The 18,530-nt window shown below is 38.5% G+C and overlaps 1 protein-coding gene across 1 annotated transcript in view; it reads left to right on the forward strand.

The window, feature by feature from the left end:
• LOC124601260 overlaps positions 1 to 18,530 on the forward strand; it is a 235,693-nt gene that overhangs the window by 61,948 nt on the left and 155,215 nt on the right. Inside the window, exons 4-5 of the mRNA XM_047136230.1 lie at positions 6,412 to 6,653; positions 12,206 to 12,336. Coding sequence (XP_046992186.1) covers positions 6,412 to 6,653; positions 12,206 to 12,336 — 373 coding nt within the window. The remainder of the gene's footprint in view (positions 1 to 6,411; positions 6,654 to 12,205; positions 12,337 to 18,530) is intronic.

Here is an 18,530-nt window from a genome sequence, read left to right on the forward strand (position 1 = left end):
AGGGTTTAGCTTCTGGATTGCTGCTATCCCATGGGCTACATGTTGCTGTATTTCCCAATTACTTACTCCATCTTCCCATTTGATGTTACCCAAATATTTAAATTTTTTGTTTGCCTTGATGCACTGGCTCTCTACCAATACGAATCCTAAATTTTTCCACTGCGTAGATATACAGTCTTTTGAAAATTTACTATCACATTGTATTTCATATTCTTCTAATAGTTTTCTTAGCATAAAGCAGATATAATCTTCTTCCTCTACCTGATCATTTGCAAAGAACAATGTGCACAAACATTGATTCCTTGTTTTCTGAATACCCGTTCCTGCTCATTTCCTGCTCCACAGGTCTGTGGTTTTTTGGGAGTATATTTGGTGAGATAGATTATAGTTAGTGTTCATAGATCTTGATAAGGTGTTTGGCACAGTGCCCATGAAGAAACTGCTTGAAGTGCTAAGGAGGAGTGAACATGATGAGACTTATGTTACAGAAGTATATACAACCTGTACAAGTTTGCAGAGTATGTAGTCAAAGTGGGGAAAATTTCATGACAACCCTTCAGAATTAAAAAGGATTTAAACAGGGATGCTGCTTGCCTCCTACATTGTTTAGAATACATATGTCTGTCTGCCTTAGGTTTTGCATCACTCTGTCAGAGTTGATCGGTGTTGGTACTTTAGCGCTTGTGACTTATTATGCTTAGATAGGTTTTATGTGATATGGAACTATTGACAAAATTGGTCATTGCGTATTACGTATTACTGAGGTATTCAATGGTCGTTGATCTTTCTCATCATACTGTGCAGTTTTACTCTTCATACAAAGTCAGTGCAATACTTTATTTCAGCTATGAAAAATTTATATTTTAACATGCAATGTCTTGCATTTTAGCTATTTTTCAATGCTATTTCCTACTTATGTATATTAAAAATCTATGTACTTCTTGTTCAGTTATATTTACTGTCAGTTACTGGACACAACTGTAATGGAAGTATTTCTTTTCTTAATATGTGAATTTGATGCTGTCTATACGGGTTGTTAAAAAAAAGCATTGAATACTTTGAGAAGTGATAGTACCCATCGAAACAAGAAAAATAAGTCCAATGTCATGGGCCTGGAAACACATACTTTCCGAGATAAACATATGTTTATAGGGAGGACTGCACGACACCTAGTTGTGGATATTAGCACAGGTGTTGCATTGATGCTCTATCAAATATGTTGGCAGGATATTATGGTGTCATACTCAGAGTGGCCTGCCTACCATTAGGCGGTCAGTAGGTACGAGGATGGTTTGAAATGTTCTTGGAACGGAAAAAAGTACTTACAGCACTGAAACTTCTTTTATATTTAGCGTAGTCTCCTTGTAGGTTAATGCACTTGGTGCAATGATGTTCCAGTGTCTTGATCCCATCACGAAAATGAGTTTCCTCCAGTCCTGCAAAATAATTGTCAACTCCGGCTATCAATTCTTTGTTTGAAGTGAATCTTCATACACCAAGAAAAAATTTCAGTTTTGGGAAGAGATGGAAGTCTGACGGAGCCATATCAGGTGAATAAGGTGGGTATGGCAACAATTCATGTCTTAGTTTGTGTAATTTTGCACTGGTGACAGCACATGTGTGCGGGTGTGCATTGTCTTGACGGTAGATGACTTTCTTCCCTGCTAAACCTAGCCTTTTTTCGCATATCTTTTGTTGCAATTTGTCCAGGAGGCTAGCATAGTATTCTCCAGTAGTTATTTGCCTATTGGGTAGATAATCTACAAATAGAATTCCCTTGGCATCCCAGAACGCTGATGCCATGACCTTTCCCACTGAAGGAATTATCTTTGCTTTCTTTGGTGGCAGAGAATCAGCATGTTTCCACTGCTTTGACTTTTGTTTTGTCTCTGGGGTATAGTAGTGCACCCAAGTTTCATCTGTGTTCATTTCTCCTAAAGTGGGCCAAGCATTGTTCCATTCTCATGCATTTTTGATCCGGCGTCAAGAGTTGTGGCGCCCATCTTGCAGATAGTTTTTTCATTTCTAATTCTTCAGTTAAACTGTGATATACACTTTCAGATGACATCTGACAAGCGTGAGCAATTTCAGGCACTTTCAATCAGCGATCCTCCGTGACCATTTTGTGCACTTTTGCAATGATTTCTGGAGTAGTGACACACCGTGGCTGACCACTGCACGGATTATCATCTAAACTCTCCCGGCCAAATTTAAATTCATTTGTCCACTTGGCAACAGTTGAATATGAAGGAGCAGAGTCCCCCAGTGTATTCTGGGAATCAGCATGAATGTCTTCTGCTTTCATACCTTTCTTTATGAAGTACTTAATCGCTCCTTGAATCTCGATTTTTTTTTTTTTTCCATCTTTGCAAATCACTACACGGGAACAACAACAGAGCAACTTCACCACCACAGTTTTCTTCCAAGAGCACTGACATGGCGCATATTCACAGGCAACAGTCCAGTAAGTATCATGTGAACAACTCATTGTGCTAGCACTGACCTCTTGTGGTGACTCCGGGAACTTTTCAAATCATCCTCATAGTTGTGTGGTTAGAGTCGTGTTGTAGGCTACATTAGTTTTTGTCATGTTTGTGTGTCTTATGGTACAGTACTATCAACCCTAGGTACATATCTTCCAAATGCGGATTCATGTTTGTGTTTACTGTCTGGATGTACGGATGGTGTAGTATGTTTACATTTTTTCTTTTTGACCACTTCTTAGCAATGTAAGCCTACTATTTGACAAGTGAAATGGCGGATATAATATTCTGCTATGGTTTCGCAAATAGATGTAGCCTGCGAGCCTGTGCCCTCTACGCTGAAAAATATCCACAGCACAGAGTGCCCTCTGATGAGCTCTTTGGCAGACTTTTCCAGCGTCTGGGGGGCACAGGTACCCTTGAACCATGCAGAAGGTGTGCCTCACTCTTTTGTCGGGAGGGAGGGGAACATGACACTTCATGAAAAATTGCTGCAAAAGAAGAAAAGAAGAATCATGATGGCAGACGGTGGTTCTGTCAATGGCTGTTGCAGAAGTGTGCCACAGATGCACAGTTCACATCCAAGATTTTATTTACCAATGAGGCAGGGTTCACAAGAGATGGTGTTGTGAATTTCCATAACCAGAACACGTGGGCAGATGTAAATTCCCAAGCAGCGCAGGAAAGAGGGCATTAATACCATTTTTCAATCTATGTATGGGTAGGTATACTTGGTGATAGATTAATAGGGCCATACTTGCTACCACAAAGGTTAACTGGGGCATATTACCTAGACTTTCTCATTAATGTATTGCCTACCTTTATTATGGCTGTGCCATTGCAGCAATGAATATAAATATGGTTCTTGCATGATGGCGCACCATCACAATTTTGGCACAATGTGCGTGAACATTTGATGCAGACATTTCAGGACCAGGACCACTGAATTGGTTGGGGGGAGGGGCACACCTACCATGCCTATCAATGATGTGCAGACACTACAGGGTCATAGCTTTAATGTGTGCCAGCAGGTACAACAACAGCAGGGTATACTTCGAAGTGTGTGTCATTTCTTATGCCAGAGGACAGAGGAGTGCATTGTTATGAATGGATGTCATGTTGAAGATCTCCTGTATATGATTTTTTATCGCAGAAAGTATGCATTTCCAGACCAATGTTTATTCGACTTGTCTGAAAAGTATACATTTTCGGACTCATGTTTATTGCACTTATTTTTCTTGTTTCAGTGGGTACTACCACCTCTCAAAATATTCAACACTTTTTTTCAATGCCCTGTGGGACTGTAAAGTTCTCTGTATTAATATTAACTTTGCATTAGTTGGGTTACGTGATTATTAATAACTGATGATAACGCTTGTCACTGTGGAGGTGAAATATGTTATGTCTTTTCTACAGAACAGAGTAAATTTCGGGAAGATGGAAACACTTGACAAAGGAAACACATGTGATCTATACTTAGAATCTTACTAGCTCTTCAAATGCAATCTCAAAAACATCTTACTTTTGCAGAATTAAATTAATTGCAAGCTGCTTGGAATGTCTTTCTCGTCTCAGACAGGAACAGTTATTCACAGAGATGATTAGTGTTCCATTTTTCTTTTGTTTTTCTTACTCACTCCAATTACTACTTATATCATTGGAAATTAAGAGCAATCATTCAGGAGATGAAGCTAACTGGCGTTTGGTTTGATCTAATGAAATCATTCCCCTTGTAGGTATCTAGCAGATGTCACATTTCACCTAAAGAACTCTTCTTTTATGTGTAGAACAACAAGATAAATAACTACTACCGTATACACTATTACATCCCACTGATTACTTCACATAATGTGTATCTGACAACCACACACAGTCAGGTGCATGCTGGCTGCTAGAAAGTGTGGTCTTCCTGGCATTGGCCATTCATGATGTTGCCAAAGGATAGATATGGAGTGAATTGCGAGCTGAAGCCACACCGCCACAAGGAGAATAAAAGAGTTTTTTAACACTAAGTTGAGCTGTAAAATGTCTGCTGGATTCAAACAGAATTTCACTTTTCATCTGTCTGATAGTGTTGGGTGGTGACCGCTGCTCCTAGGTGTTTGATTTCCAGGCAGGAGTCACTGTTCTGCATGATCTTGTGGTGCTGGCAGCTGCGGCCTGGTAGGAGTTCTGTGTCCAATAGTGGCTTGCGTTTTGGTGGTGTCTTCTGCCCTTACGTAGGCTGGCTTGCACCGGTCAATGACCACTACTGTGTCCGCCCCGTTGATGTGAAGAATTCATTCCATAAGTGTGTTTGGGCCTTGGTAGCACTGCTCCAGTGATTTGTATAGTGGGACACATCAGAGGAAAATGTGTTTATCATTGCCATGTTTTTGAAAATAGAAATAGCCAGTTTTCCATGCTGTGTATTTACACCCAGATGCATAGTCTCCATTTTCCTCCTGAGCTCCGCAAGGAAATCTTGAGTTTAGTGGAAGAGGGTGGGATATGGTTTGAAAAACTTTCCTGGTAGATGCAGAGGTTTGCCTTACGGCAACTCAGCTGCAGGCATTTTTTTAATACATGGTGCAATCCTAACAGCACTCCTGGGAGGGTATCAATCCACCAATCTGTCATATGGCAAGTTATAGTGACTTTCAAGGAATGGTATAGGTGCTCCACATTGTTGTCATCTGACTGCATGATGTGGTGAAGTCTTTGTCATGTGTATCCTTTACAGGCAATCCATTGCACAAAATATTTCTGTCTTTGACCGCTGACCCTGATTGGAAGTTGTTTACTGGGGACAGCCAAAATGGAAAATTCAACTGCAGGTGAACACTGGTGCCACATTTTTGGTTTTTCCAGTGGAAATACCTCCAGCCATGTTGTATATGTATTGATAACTGTGAGGCAATACCAGTAGTTAGGAGCGACCAAGAGTGGACCTACCAAGTCCAGATGGATGTATGAGAATCATGCCTATTGGTTATCAAAACTTCTGAGCAGGGCTTGTGCGTACCGAGTTACTTTGCACTTCTGGTAGAGAATGCAGATTTGAGATCATATACAGCAGTCATTCTGTATATCAGTTCACATGAAACTCTGCATTACTAGCACTGTCATAGTGCAGGTTCTCGGTAGCTGACTTTGTGTAGAGAGTTGAAAACCTACTATTGTTGAAGGACATGGACATATGGCTTCTGTCAGCGTATGACTAGTCGTAGTATAGGTATCAGTATCTCAGTGCCTGGCACTGGCATGTGACACAAATGCAGGGCTCTCTTGCCTTTCAGCAGATCCTTTAATTTGTCATCCTTATTTTGTACTTTCATCAGCTTGGTGAACGTGTATGACAACCACACACTCTCCGGTGTTTGCATTGTAGTAGGGGTGATCTACTGGCTGCTGGAGAGCACTCTGGTATTGGTTGTTTTCAGTGTTACCTATGGGTAGATGTTGATTCACTTGTTGAGGTCGATACAGCCCTTACTATTATTGTTTACTTAATGCCCCATAGTTCCTTTACTGTTATCATCATTTAATACAGGCTGGCTATTGCAGTGACATATTACCCCAAAACAACTCAGGATTTTTAGTTTCTTCATTTCATGTGTTTCACACGTGTTTATTGTCAGTCACACTTAGTTTGTGTACATATTGCATGTAAATCAATTTAATACCTTAGGCCTGCACTGAAAATATATGCAGAAAAATGGGCATTATTATTAAAATAAAAATGTATTTATTAGACTCGTAGCACTTCAGTGGTGTCATCACTCCCCTCTTTATTACTGTAGATTCATGTTCATGTTGCCATCAAAACTCTCACTTGAAAAGCTTGTGTAGCTGGTGGCATTAAGGAAGTGTTTATTATAGAAGAACAGGTGAAGAAATGTAGTGCATGCCTCTCAGGTGTAATGAGCTGCAATATCTGTTTCTTTAGGTTCAGTGACCCTGGCCTTGGCCCTGCAGTTGCAAGCAGTGAAGATGAGAGTGGCAGTGAAGATGCTGGTGCTTCTGCTGTTATTGGCCCCAGTGTTCCTGAGCAGATTGCTTCTCTTCATAACATGATGAAGACTATGTCACGAGAGTTGCAGGAGCTACGCACAGAACTTGAAACTTTAAAGTTGCAGACTGCTACGTGGAGGAATGTATCTCGAAGTTATGAACCAGGGATGCTTTCAGGTAACATTATTTGCAGAAGTGGAATTTTGAGTGTACAAACAGGAAATGAGAAATGATTTCTGTGAATAGGACCAACCAGAGCAGATCCCCAAGTTACCTGCAGGTGTTCATACCATGCAGCTTTATGTACCTTATCGGTACCCAGATGTATGGGTCACTTCCTGGGGAACCAATTTGATGGGCTGCCCATTAAATTGCTCTGCAGACAACCAAATTAACCAGTGTCTGCAGTACTCTATATTTAAGTGCACCTTCAATCTACAAAGCAGACAGGCTGACAGCTAACAGCACTGACAGTACTTCACATTATCAATAAATGAACTGGTTGTGTTGATCCCAGACTCCAAGATTAGAAACATTCAGGCCTGTGCTGAGACTGCTTTGCTCACACCTGTGCCTACATTCCGCATGTTTCACGTGTCTTGCCATACTATTCAGGCTCAAGGAGGTCAGTATAACACGGATAAGGTTGTCAGATCCCCTACTTCTATGAGTGAATTTGTAGAAAATCGGTGTTCTGATCGACATGGTAGTAGACTGAGGAAATTTGGGCAAAGACTTCTGCATTCAAACATTGTTTCACAAGAGTACATAAACATCTACATTGTACATCTAATTTTGATTAAGATGGTAGAATAAGTTTCCTAACTTCTGAACTAAAAATAGCTATTCACAGACTAGGCATACTGCCTAAAGTGAATACAGTGACTTTTTTGTAATGAAGTTAGTAGAGTTGGAACAGGAGTTCAGTCACATCCAATGATGTTATCAATGGTATCACTTATTTGACATCCACTCCTGGATAAAGCCTTCCTCTAGATTTCTCTGTGCATTACAGTCCTCAACAGTACACATCCTTCACGTCCTTGCTGCTTCTGCATCATTTCTAATGTCATCTACCTGTCAACCATTAGGTTGTCATTTTGGTCTTTTCTTGTCTCTTGTAATCCAGGAAAGAACTTCTTGACCTCTTTATTTCATGCTTTCCATTTCATTTTTTTAAATTATAATTACACCTTCCACTCCAATATTTTTCCTGTGAACCATTTGTTTTCTTGCCTCCTTTAGTTAATCAACACTGTGTATCTTTCCATTTGTCCTGAGCAACATTTGGTTTTTGAAAGCTTTCACATTAAAAGTTGATATCTTTCTGCCGTAAGTCAAAACTGATAATATGCACTACCAGTGGTTGTAAACTTCTTTCTTTTCAGATCTCTTGGAAGCTTAGGTTTGAAGACTTATTTAGGTCTACCCAAAGCATACCAATCCAGTTTGTACTATTCTGTGTATTTCTTTCACTGTCCATCAAGTAGTCTTCAGCTAACATGTACACAACATCCCAAACATCCCATCAGCGGACATTAAACACTAACCATCACCATCATCATCCCATCAGCAGTTTTATGATTTCATTATTAATTTTATGTATTTAATTTCTAATGTGTTAATTATATATTATGTAATCTTACCTATATTAATTTTTCACACTTATTTCCCAACTTGCTCTGTTAAGTTCTTCCATTAGTTTTTGAAATCTGTTGAAGTGATCCTGCAGCATTATTGGCCAAGGTTGTTCAGCTGCCTGGTGCAAATCATTCTGTTGGGTGCCACATCAGCAACTTGCATGTTGATGAGTGTGAAATGAAGTTATTAGGACAACACAAGGAAGCTGCAATGTCTCTGTGTATTTCTCTCTCTCTCTCTCTCTCTCTCTCTCTCTCTCTCTCTCTCTGTGTGCGTGTGTGTGTGTGTGTGTGTGTGTGTGTGTGTGTGTGTGTTTGGGCTATAGTTTTTCAAGTCTTGTCTTTTCTATTTCTTGTGAAGTAGAAAAGTTCATAGGAATTTTACAGTTGTGTGGGATTGTCTTTCTCTGCAGACATTCTGTATCATGAACAATTTCGCTGCATGTTCCTTTTGTTTTAATTTTCTTCAGCTTTAATCATCTTCTGGCACCTTTCCTTTCTCCATACCTGAATTACACCCTCTCTAGCCATACTTACAGATTATCATTATTTCTGTTATCAGCCGTCTGTGTTTCTGATTCAGGTCCTGAACTGTATAAACTTTTATACAAATTTTAAATGCTTGTACAGTTTTCTGTCTGTTGCTAGTTGCTGTGACATTTTCAATCTCAACTATTGAAATATGGTGTGTCTAGCAAACATAGTTTGTTTTCTTTATAGTCTCTTCATTTGCAGACATTTCTCTTATTGTTTCTTTGTATTGTTTGACATTCTCTTGTAGACATTTTTGTACACTGAGCAAGGTGGCGCAGTGGTTAGCTCACTGGACTCACATTTGGGAGGACGACGGTTCAATCGCATGTCCGGCCATCCTGATTTGTGTTTTCTGTGATTTCCCTAAATCGCTTCAGGCAAATACTGGGATGATTCCTTTGAAAGGGCACGGCCAACTTCCTTCCCCATCCCTCCCTAATCTGATGAGACCGATAACATCACTGTTCGGTCTCTTCCACCAAATTAACCCCCAACATTTTTGTACAATATTGTGCATTTGAGGATATTTTATCATATTTCTCATATTATATGTTTGAAACTCTCACCTTCTTTCTGATAGCTGTCCGTTCATTTTTGGATTTCCCATTCCTTCGCTTTCTTTGTACCTGTAGTATTTTGTGCTGTTTGCTTATGAACTTTTGTTAAAGAATAGTCCCATTCACCTGTGTATGAATAGCATTAATTTTTTAAGACCCTGGACATGTTTAATTTAATCTATCAAACCTTCATATTAAATTCCACGTTTTGTGTGTGATGAGTTCTTTTTTTAGTTTTGTATCTATTTTTTACTATGCATATGTCTCGTATCATACATTTAGCATTTGATAACAGCACAGGAGTCATGTCAGAAATTTGTAGTATAACTTCACTGAAATAAAACAGCATTTAATTAATGAGAGACACATTGTTGTAACATGAATAGAGAATTTTACTGTGTATAAATTGCAGTAAGATTAATGATAGATGACATCCTTTTTAAAAAATTAACTTGTCCTTCATGAACCCTCCCACTGGGTAGTAATGTGTTTGTAGCGGAGTATTGTTACCCTTTTTTCTCCATTGACCATGGTTTTGGGTTCAGAATGTCTTTCAGTTTTAATTGCATATTTTCATTCCCAGGTAATCGGGAGTCTTAAGTGTATAATTTAAATAGATAAATAAGAGGCATGAAGTTATCTTTATTTCTTGTATTATATAAGTGGACAAAATAATTTTCCTTGATTATTTCTTTTTTGATGTTTTAAAATATAATTTCACACTTACAGAATGGGAGAGGTATGTTAAAAGTACAAAGGCACTTAAATAGTTGAAGATTTAATTCCCTCGGATGCACAGATTTTTTTTTCCCTGGGATTTGTTGCTTGGAGCTCCCTTAAAATAGAATACCCTACTTGTTAACAAATTGAAAATAACTGTAATGTGTTATTTCCCATGTGTCCCTGCCAGTGGCACTGGATAATGCTTGCATTTCAAAGTTAAAACTACATAATTTATTTGCTATATGTCCAACATACATATTCCAATTTAACAGAATCAATGTTCACTATGTTTTTCTTCTTCTTCTTTTTTTCTGGAATTATTTTAATTTCTCTTCCTTTTATCTGGGTCTGACAGCACCAAAGTTAGCTAATTTACCAGGAACAATGTAGACTACCAAGTGTACTAGTGTCTAAGTCAGGGATTTCATTATGATTTACAATTTTTGATTAATGCAGCCAACAGAAACAATATTATATTTATGTTAAGGTAGAGACTGGGTATGTCCTAGAGGGGAGAGTGAAGGATGCCATGTGTTATTTTTCACACGGAAGAATGATTTACAGTGTTAGGTGAGACATTTACTTTTTGTTTTCTGTTGTGTAAAAATGCAGTCAGCAATTTATGTCCACTGATGTCTGAGAATGTATCTTCAACTTCATTGGTTTTTGCTTGTGATGTGCTAGTCTTGGTAAGAAGAAACCTATAGGCCATTCCATAAGCCATTTTTTCCTCATTGTAAATCAAATTAGTTTGACAAAAAAATTACATATTTTACAATATAATTCTCTGATAAGATAACAACTGCTTTTTATGGTTCATTAATACAGTTCAGTTATATAGTGATTATACAAAGGATTGTTATAATTCATTTCATCATTGTTTTTATTCCATCCTGGATTTTTTGTTTTACGTTATAGCGCATGATAGATATAATTTTAAGTATGATTTTGGTTGGAAAGTATGTAGATATAGTTTTTTTATAATCTGATATGTATGTCACCACTGGTTTTTATTAGTTTCTCTTATATGTGATGGTTAGACAAGTATCACTGAACATATTACTAATCATTTTGGAGCCTAAACCGTTTGAAGACAAATCATCCTTCCCAGACGTTTATTAATTACAACCTTTTTATAATCTGTGTGTGCTGCTCCAAATTTATTACAATGATCACTAGTTTTTGAATTAATTCACTATATATATTTTTCTCTTACTGATCTTCTGCATTATGTCATTGATTATAACCCAGAAATTGTGTAGAGGTCTCTAACACTTCAAATTATATTTCTTGTTTCATTAACAAGTTCTTCCTCACTGTTGCTTTGGAGAGAATTTATTCCATATACACAAAAACAACTTAACAATCCTTGCTGGATTCATGTTATGCCCCTTCTTTGTGCATGATATGTTGTTGAGTTGTTTATTCATTTGACGATTGCTAAACTAATATCGATTTTTGAAGTTGGTTTTACTTAGTCACTTATAGTGAGAAATTAGTCTTTTCCATTACCAGTTTCAGTACTGCCTCACCTTTATTTTCGATTTTATTGATATTTTACCCTTGATCATTAATATTTATTCACTGATTTAGAGTCTGACATTTATTCTACCTTGGCAGATTCTACAGATTCATTTGGGAAGAAATAAAAACCTGAACTTATTACTTTACAGATTTTTTCACTTAAGTTTTTCTGTATATGATTCATGATTTTGTTGTTATATTTTGGAGTTTTGTGCAAACAGCATTTTTATCACTGTTACTGTCACTTTGTAGGCACTTTTAATAACTATGTCTCGTGACTTTATTACCGGTGCTAAAGTAATGTTTTCTTCATGTAGACAGACAATTCTTGGCCACTGATAAATTTCACACAACTTTTCACACACCTCTCATGCAAATTTAACACATGGAATACTTTACCACACTTTTTAAAACTCTTCCTCATTGGATCTGTTGTTTATTCTACTCAAATTTTAGAGCATTATGTCATTACACTGTTCTATAAGTGCCACATTAGACAAACGTGGCTAGGGATGACGTGTTAAAGGAAACCATGATATAGATTGAGAGATGTTAGCCTACACAATTGTAGGAAGACTAACAGCAGAATCAAGAAATTAATACCCATTGTTGCATACACTTTAAACCTTTCAAATGTAGGTAGTACACAGGACTTCGTGTAATACTGTCTTGACTTTATATTTTGATACTGACAATGTTTTACTTCATTTTTAATTTGATAATAACACAGGTTGTTTTTCACCTTCTGCAGAACTGGTTCGTGAGGTGCGTGATGCTGCTAGAATGCGAGAAGATGCACTGATGGCTAGAGTTTGTAACATGCTGAGTGCCTCTGACAAACTGAAATGGAGCAACTCTACTCCACAGCTCTCTGATCCAGTGGTAATGTACAATTATTATTCATCTTATGTAAAACATGAGAATGAAGCAATTATGATTGCGATAGCATTAATTTTTTTTCTTTCTGAGACGTACTAGAACCTGACTTCATGAGAAAGCTATAGGAAATGTGATATGTAGTGGGGCAAACTACGAGGGTAATCCCAAAAGCAAGGTCTCCTATTTTTTTGTAAGTACAGACCTCTGTTTGTGTGGCACTGTTATGAAGAATGATTCACGCGCTGTGTGTAAACATGCGCACGCCATGCTGAGGCACTGTCTTGGCTTGGCAGCCATTGAGAATGGAGCTCCTGTTGGATGTTACCGCCAAGTGCGAATTGCACGCAGTTATTCAGGTTTTGGATGCAAAGGGCACTGCGCCGATTGAAATCCGCTAGACGGAAGTGTATGGTGAGTCATGCATGGATGTCAAAAATGTTTGTAAGTGGTGTAGAGAGTTTGCAGCTGGTCGGACCGAAATTCATGACGAACAAGGGAGTGGGAGATCATCAATTTCTGAGGAGACAGTGTTGAAGGTTGAGCAAAGCATGCGTGAAGATTGGTGGATCGCCCTGGATGATCTCTGCACGTTGGGTCCTGAGGTTTCCCAAAGCACACCGCTCACAGAATTTTAATGGAAACATTGAACTATCAGAAGGTGTGCACAAGATGGGTGCCACGCATGCTGACTGACAACCACATGCGGCAATGAGTTGATGCTTCCCGCGCATTTCTTCACCACCTTGCAGCCGAGCAGGCCAACTTTCTGGACTCAGTTGTCATGGGTGACGAAACCTGGTCATACCACTTTACACCTGAGGCCAAGAAACGATCACGCAAGTTTCTGAACAGCATGGCGGCGAGCTGGTATGACATGGGCATACAAAAAGTGCCACAGAATCTACAAAAATGCATCAACAGAAATGGTGATTATGTCGAAAAATAGTAAATGTTCAAGCTTTAAACTGATGTAAATCATTGTAGAAATAAACAGGTCTATGTACTTACAAAAAAATTAGGAGACCTTACCTTTGGGATTGCCCTTGTAAATGAAAGAGGTGAGATATAAAATGATTTTTTCATGTAATCATAATTGGATTAGTAATTCAGAGTTTGTGCTGCTTTTGAGTGTAACCACCTTACCTATAAAACCAATTTGGTTTTCAGAGGCACATTTAGTTCCCCTACTGCTCTCAGTAAAGGATAATGAATAAGCAATCTCACCGCAGGTATGTGCATTTGTGTGTCTGTGTGGTTGTTTGTCTGAAAGTGTGTACTCGTGTGCTAGAGAAAAGTCAGGAGCTAGAAAGCTAGAGTGAATACTGTTTTCCATTGCGCGTTTCTCTCAGTCAGCTATAGGTGAGCGGTTGTCTTTCCTGTATTTAGTGTATTATTCCATTCATAACTTTCCTTTGTTGTCAAATTCTGCAGTAAGACAGGCCATGAAAAATTGTTTCCAGTAATACCTTACCCAGTAACCAAGATGTGATGGTGGCCTGTGTTCCTACTTCAATTGATACTACTGATCCTGTGAAAATGTTTCAAAAGCACATTTACAGAAGGGGAGGACAAGAACATAGAAAAACTGCACCCCATGGCTTAAAATCACCAGTCACGTATTATATTGCTAGTATTTGCAATGTTGGCAGAATCAAATCAGCTGTAAGAGCTCATCAGAAAGCTCTCTAAATATCAATAAAAACTTAACTGTTGATAAAATCAAAATCAGAAATGTTTTTTGTCATCATCAAATGATTCTCCAAGTATGAGAGTAACAAAACCATCGTTATTAAACTGCTATTTGCCTCTACTTTGGACGTATCAACAAACAATGCACGAACTAGACAAGGTGTTCTAAATATGGTGGTTGCCATGTAGTTAAGCCTTTTGCATTAAATGTTTTAACTGCAATTATAAGCATTTGTCACAAAGAGATGTTGCCTATACTATCATTGAATGAGACTAACTGAGGAATTAAGTGTTATTCAGAAACTCTCTTGGGGTTCATGAAGATCTCACTATGGCAGATTCTTGTTCACACACTAATGCAATTAGAAGCAGTGGCGTTACTCACTTTGACTATCATGAGAATTAACAAAATGTCAATGATGCTATACGTGCAATGCCCACCATTCTTCAGCAAAGTTTGGAGTGTGTTAGGGACAATACTGTGGCTCAAAATAACACTGAAGATCTGATTCATGACTTATGCTAGTTTGTTTTAGAATTAATACATCAAACTGGCTAAGACAGACTGTATCTGGACATCATGCCACTGAGTGAAGGAAGAATCAAAATATTTTAAGGTTATGAATGGGACTTAAAATCTTTCACTGGAACACAAGATCAGTGATCTGTAACAGCGAAATCCTGCTCCCTGAAATGGATACCTTTCATCCTCCAATTATAGCAATCACAGAGACATGGTTTTAATCTACTCACAGATTAGATTCTAAAACATAATTCAAGAAAAGCATATATACAATTAACAGTATGTCGTACACTTCAGTCAGCACTTCAGTTCTTGGCAGCATATATAGAACTACCAGTTGGTTCATTTACAATCATGCTCACTGAGATTGATCATATTAAATGATGTATTGCAGTAAATTTTTGCCCAGCTGTGTGTGACTTCCATTCTCACAGTAAGGCAAGGAACTGTGAGATAACATTCCAAATTGTGTGGCTATTTGTTCAGTGATAGAAGACCAAATGTATTGTTATATAACTTCTCTCCTACAATTATGAAACTATAACTCAGCTGTTGATACCTCTGCATGTCCTACCGAGCGAGGTGGCGTAGTGGTTAGCAGACTGGACTCACATTCGGGAGGATGACGGTTCAAAGCCGCATTCGACCATCCTGATTTAGGTTTTCCGTGATTTCCCTACATCACTTCAGACAAATGCAGGATGATTCCTTTGAAAGGGCATGGCCGATTTCCTTCCCCCATCCTTCCCTAATCCGATGGACCGATGACCTTGCTGTTTGGTCCCCTCCCCAAAATCAACCAACCAACGTGCATGTCCTCCATCTGACACTCTGATATGTGTTTGGAAAATCTTGAATGGCCAAATGGAATTGGATAATTACCAAATTCTGATCACTTTACAGCAATCGCTCCTCATCTGCTCCATATATCTAGGAGAGGCAAATGGAACAGTGCCAAATTTGACTTGTATTCTTGGATGAGTTGGAGGAAGCAGCTTCTAGAATGATAACAAAGAAAATTGTGCAAACCCCCCCCCCCCCCCCCCCCCCCCCGCCCCCTCCATAAGCAGCCTGCTATAGAGTTGAACCCATAATGCTCTCAAACTATTGCTTTAATATTAGCATTATAAAAATTTAGACAGCAACCAACAGAGGAAATGTACCCAAATTACAAATGTGTTGATGCCATAGTGAACCTATTCCTTAAACATTGCAAAATAAGACTTGAAAATTGTTCTATGAATTTCTGATGTGCTGTACTAATATGGTGGAACATATTGTGGGAAGCTAAGGTGTGTATTCACAGATTTGCTAGAAGGCTTTTGCAGACACAATTACCTCACTTTCTATGTTGTCTTTAATCAGTTTTATTTTATGTTATGGTAAATGCAACCTCATTACTGTTGTAGAGTGTTGGTGGGTTACTTCAAGTGCCAACCAAGCAAACTTATAATGCTGGTATGGTGTTGTCAACGTCTGTTACCCAATGATCACACATTTGCCATCACAGGCATTACATCTACTTCCCATCATCAAAAAAATATGATCAACATAATCATTCCCCATGAGAGCACAAACCATTTTGCATGTACTGAAGTAAGAAAAAGAACTCAGTCATGTTAGTTCTTATAGACCAATTGCGCCAAGCTCTGACATCATCAATATTCTGTAACAAATTGTTGAAACATGAGTGGAATTTTAGCTGGTACATAAATACTTACTATGAAGCACTGAATATGCCTTCAGATAAGAAAGGGGGACATAGGAAAATCAAGTACTATTAGTTACTTATTGCTTGGTATCTTGGTGCAGCTTCCTCGTCGCTGTCTTCTTCCATATCTCAGCTGCTTATGCAGGGTGTATACGACCCGGGACAACCGGGAAATCTGGGAAAAACCCGGGAACTTTTTCATCTGGGAGAAACCCGGGAAAAACCGGGGAATTTTTCGAAATCCCTGGAATTTTTCGTCGTTTTATCTTTCAGTTAAATTTTTGTAATTTTGACTTTTAAGAATTGATTCTCTAGCAAAGAATGTTACTGTGTCCTGCTACTGGAGAATGACACTACAACAATAAAATATGAACGAGAGGAAAAAAAATAAAACTTTAGTGGCAAAGGAAATGCGCAATTTACAACAACAAAACACCGTGCACGCACAAGCGTTTGCAAATAGCAAAAATATGTCAAAGGCCGTAGGGCGAATACTATGTAATTCTTCCTAACAATAAACTGCTTGCTATGAGCATGACGTCACAACTGTTCACATTAGGTTCGTTTGACCAGTTCCCAGCGGGCTGTTGCCCATGCGCAGTTGACTCGCATATAAGCAGTACCTTCTCCCGCTTCCCGCTACTTGAAGTTTGGCTGTTAGCTGTATCGGGAGTAGCATTAAGCAGCCAGATGTAAACGAGAAAAATTTTTCTCATGTGCCCTAGCTGCCAGACTCAAATTATTAAATCTAAAGGAGAAATTATAGTTATGATGACAGAAAAATCGTGTTGGACATACAGTAAAAATACAGTTATAATCTTCACATTAGCAAAGGAATAGAAAGAAACTGATACAGGTGGAAAAAATTAGATAGCATCTTCTGGAGGATGATTTTGACAGACGTTGACTAGTTTTTATTCCGACAAGGCAGAAGATTATGTTGAAATATCTTCAGGATTACAGATACATTTGCATTACACAATATACTCTTGAAAATTTGTCTATTATTATGTTTCTAGGTAAATATTACGTTTATACTTCTATTAATTTGACATCTCATCCATCTGTGTAATTGACAAAAATATTTTTTTGAAGGTAGATGCTAATGATAAAATTTATAAATACTTTGTACAGTAAACATTCTTACTAATTTTGAATTTATAAAGGACTCTTGTCTGAACAGGATATATTTGCCTTTATTGAAAACATACTAAAGCCAGTGTATCAGAAATTGTTACCGGTAATATTTTGTGACTTAGATAGGCTTCTGAATCTGTGAAACATGATCTGCTTATGCAAAAGTTAAAATATTATAGTGTAGTAGACACTGTAGGTTTATGGTTGTTATCTTATCTGCATGACAGAAAGCAGTTAGATGGATCAGTCAGATGTTGTGTATCACAGAATTCTGTTTTGGGTTCCTGTTGTTTGTGATATAAGTGAATGATCTTCTACTTGCACTATCAGGAGATGCAAATTTTAGTTTTTCTAATGTTACCATCTGCACCAGACTCAGATCAGTTCAGTGGAAGATAAATGGCCAAGGCTGGTGCACCGGCCAGCCTGAGTGTGGTTTTTGGGCAGTTTCCCATGCTCATTTAGGCAAATGCTGGGCTGTCCCCTGCTGTTCGCCTTAGAAGATACAATACACTAACAGTTAAAATATGATCACACTCAGAAAAAGTTTACACCATTTACAGTCAGATGGTGCACATGGCTTCCCTCCCTTATATAACCGATGACTGCACTGACTGGAAGGACATCCAAGTAGAAAGTTAAGTAAAATAACTTGGTTAAAAAGTTGAGTGCAGTGGAGCCCATCCTACGCTGGGTAAATGTTAATGAGGAGGAGGAGGAGGAGGAGGAGGAGGAGGAGAAGGAGACGAAGACTGTTATTGAAGTGGATTATGGTTAAATTTTGACGAGGCCGCCAGCAAATACGGGCTAAACATAAACAAAGCCAAGACAGAGTACCTCATTATGACGCGTGGTCATTGTCAGACTGCTGATCATCTACAATCACTGCAGGTTGGGGACCAGTCCTACAAGGAGTGCAAGAATTCAAATTCAAATACCTAGGGGCACTTTTCACTGAGAACTCGTCATGTGAAGCAGATATCAATGCCAGAATACAAGCAGGAAACCGATCTTACCACAGCCTTGCACAACTGCTTCAGTCCAGATATCTCTCCAGGCAGTTCAAGATTCGACTGTGCAAAACCCTGATCCAGCCCGTCGTTCTATATGGCTGTGAGACATGGAGTATCCGGAAAC

Source organism: Schistocerca americana, chromosome 1 (assembly GCF_021461395.2).
Source record: "Schistocerca americana isolate TAMUIC-IGC-003095 chromosome 1, iqSchAmer2.1, whole genome shotgun sequence".
In the NCBI taxonomy this organism is placed as follows: domain Eukaryota; kingdom Metazoa; phylum Arthropoda; class Insecta; order Orthoptera; family Acrididae; genus Schistocerca; species Schistocerca americana.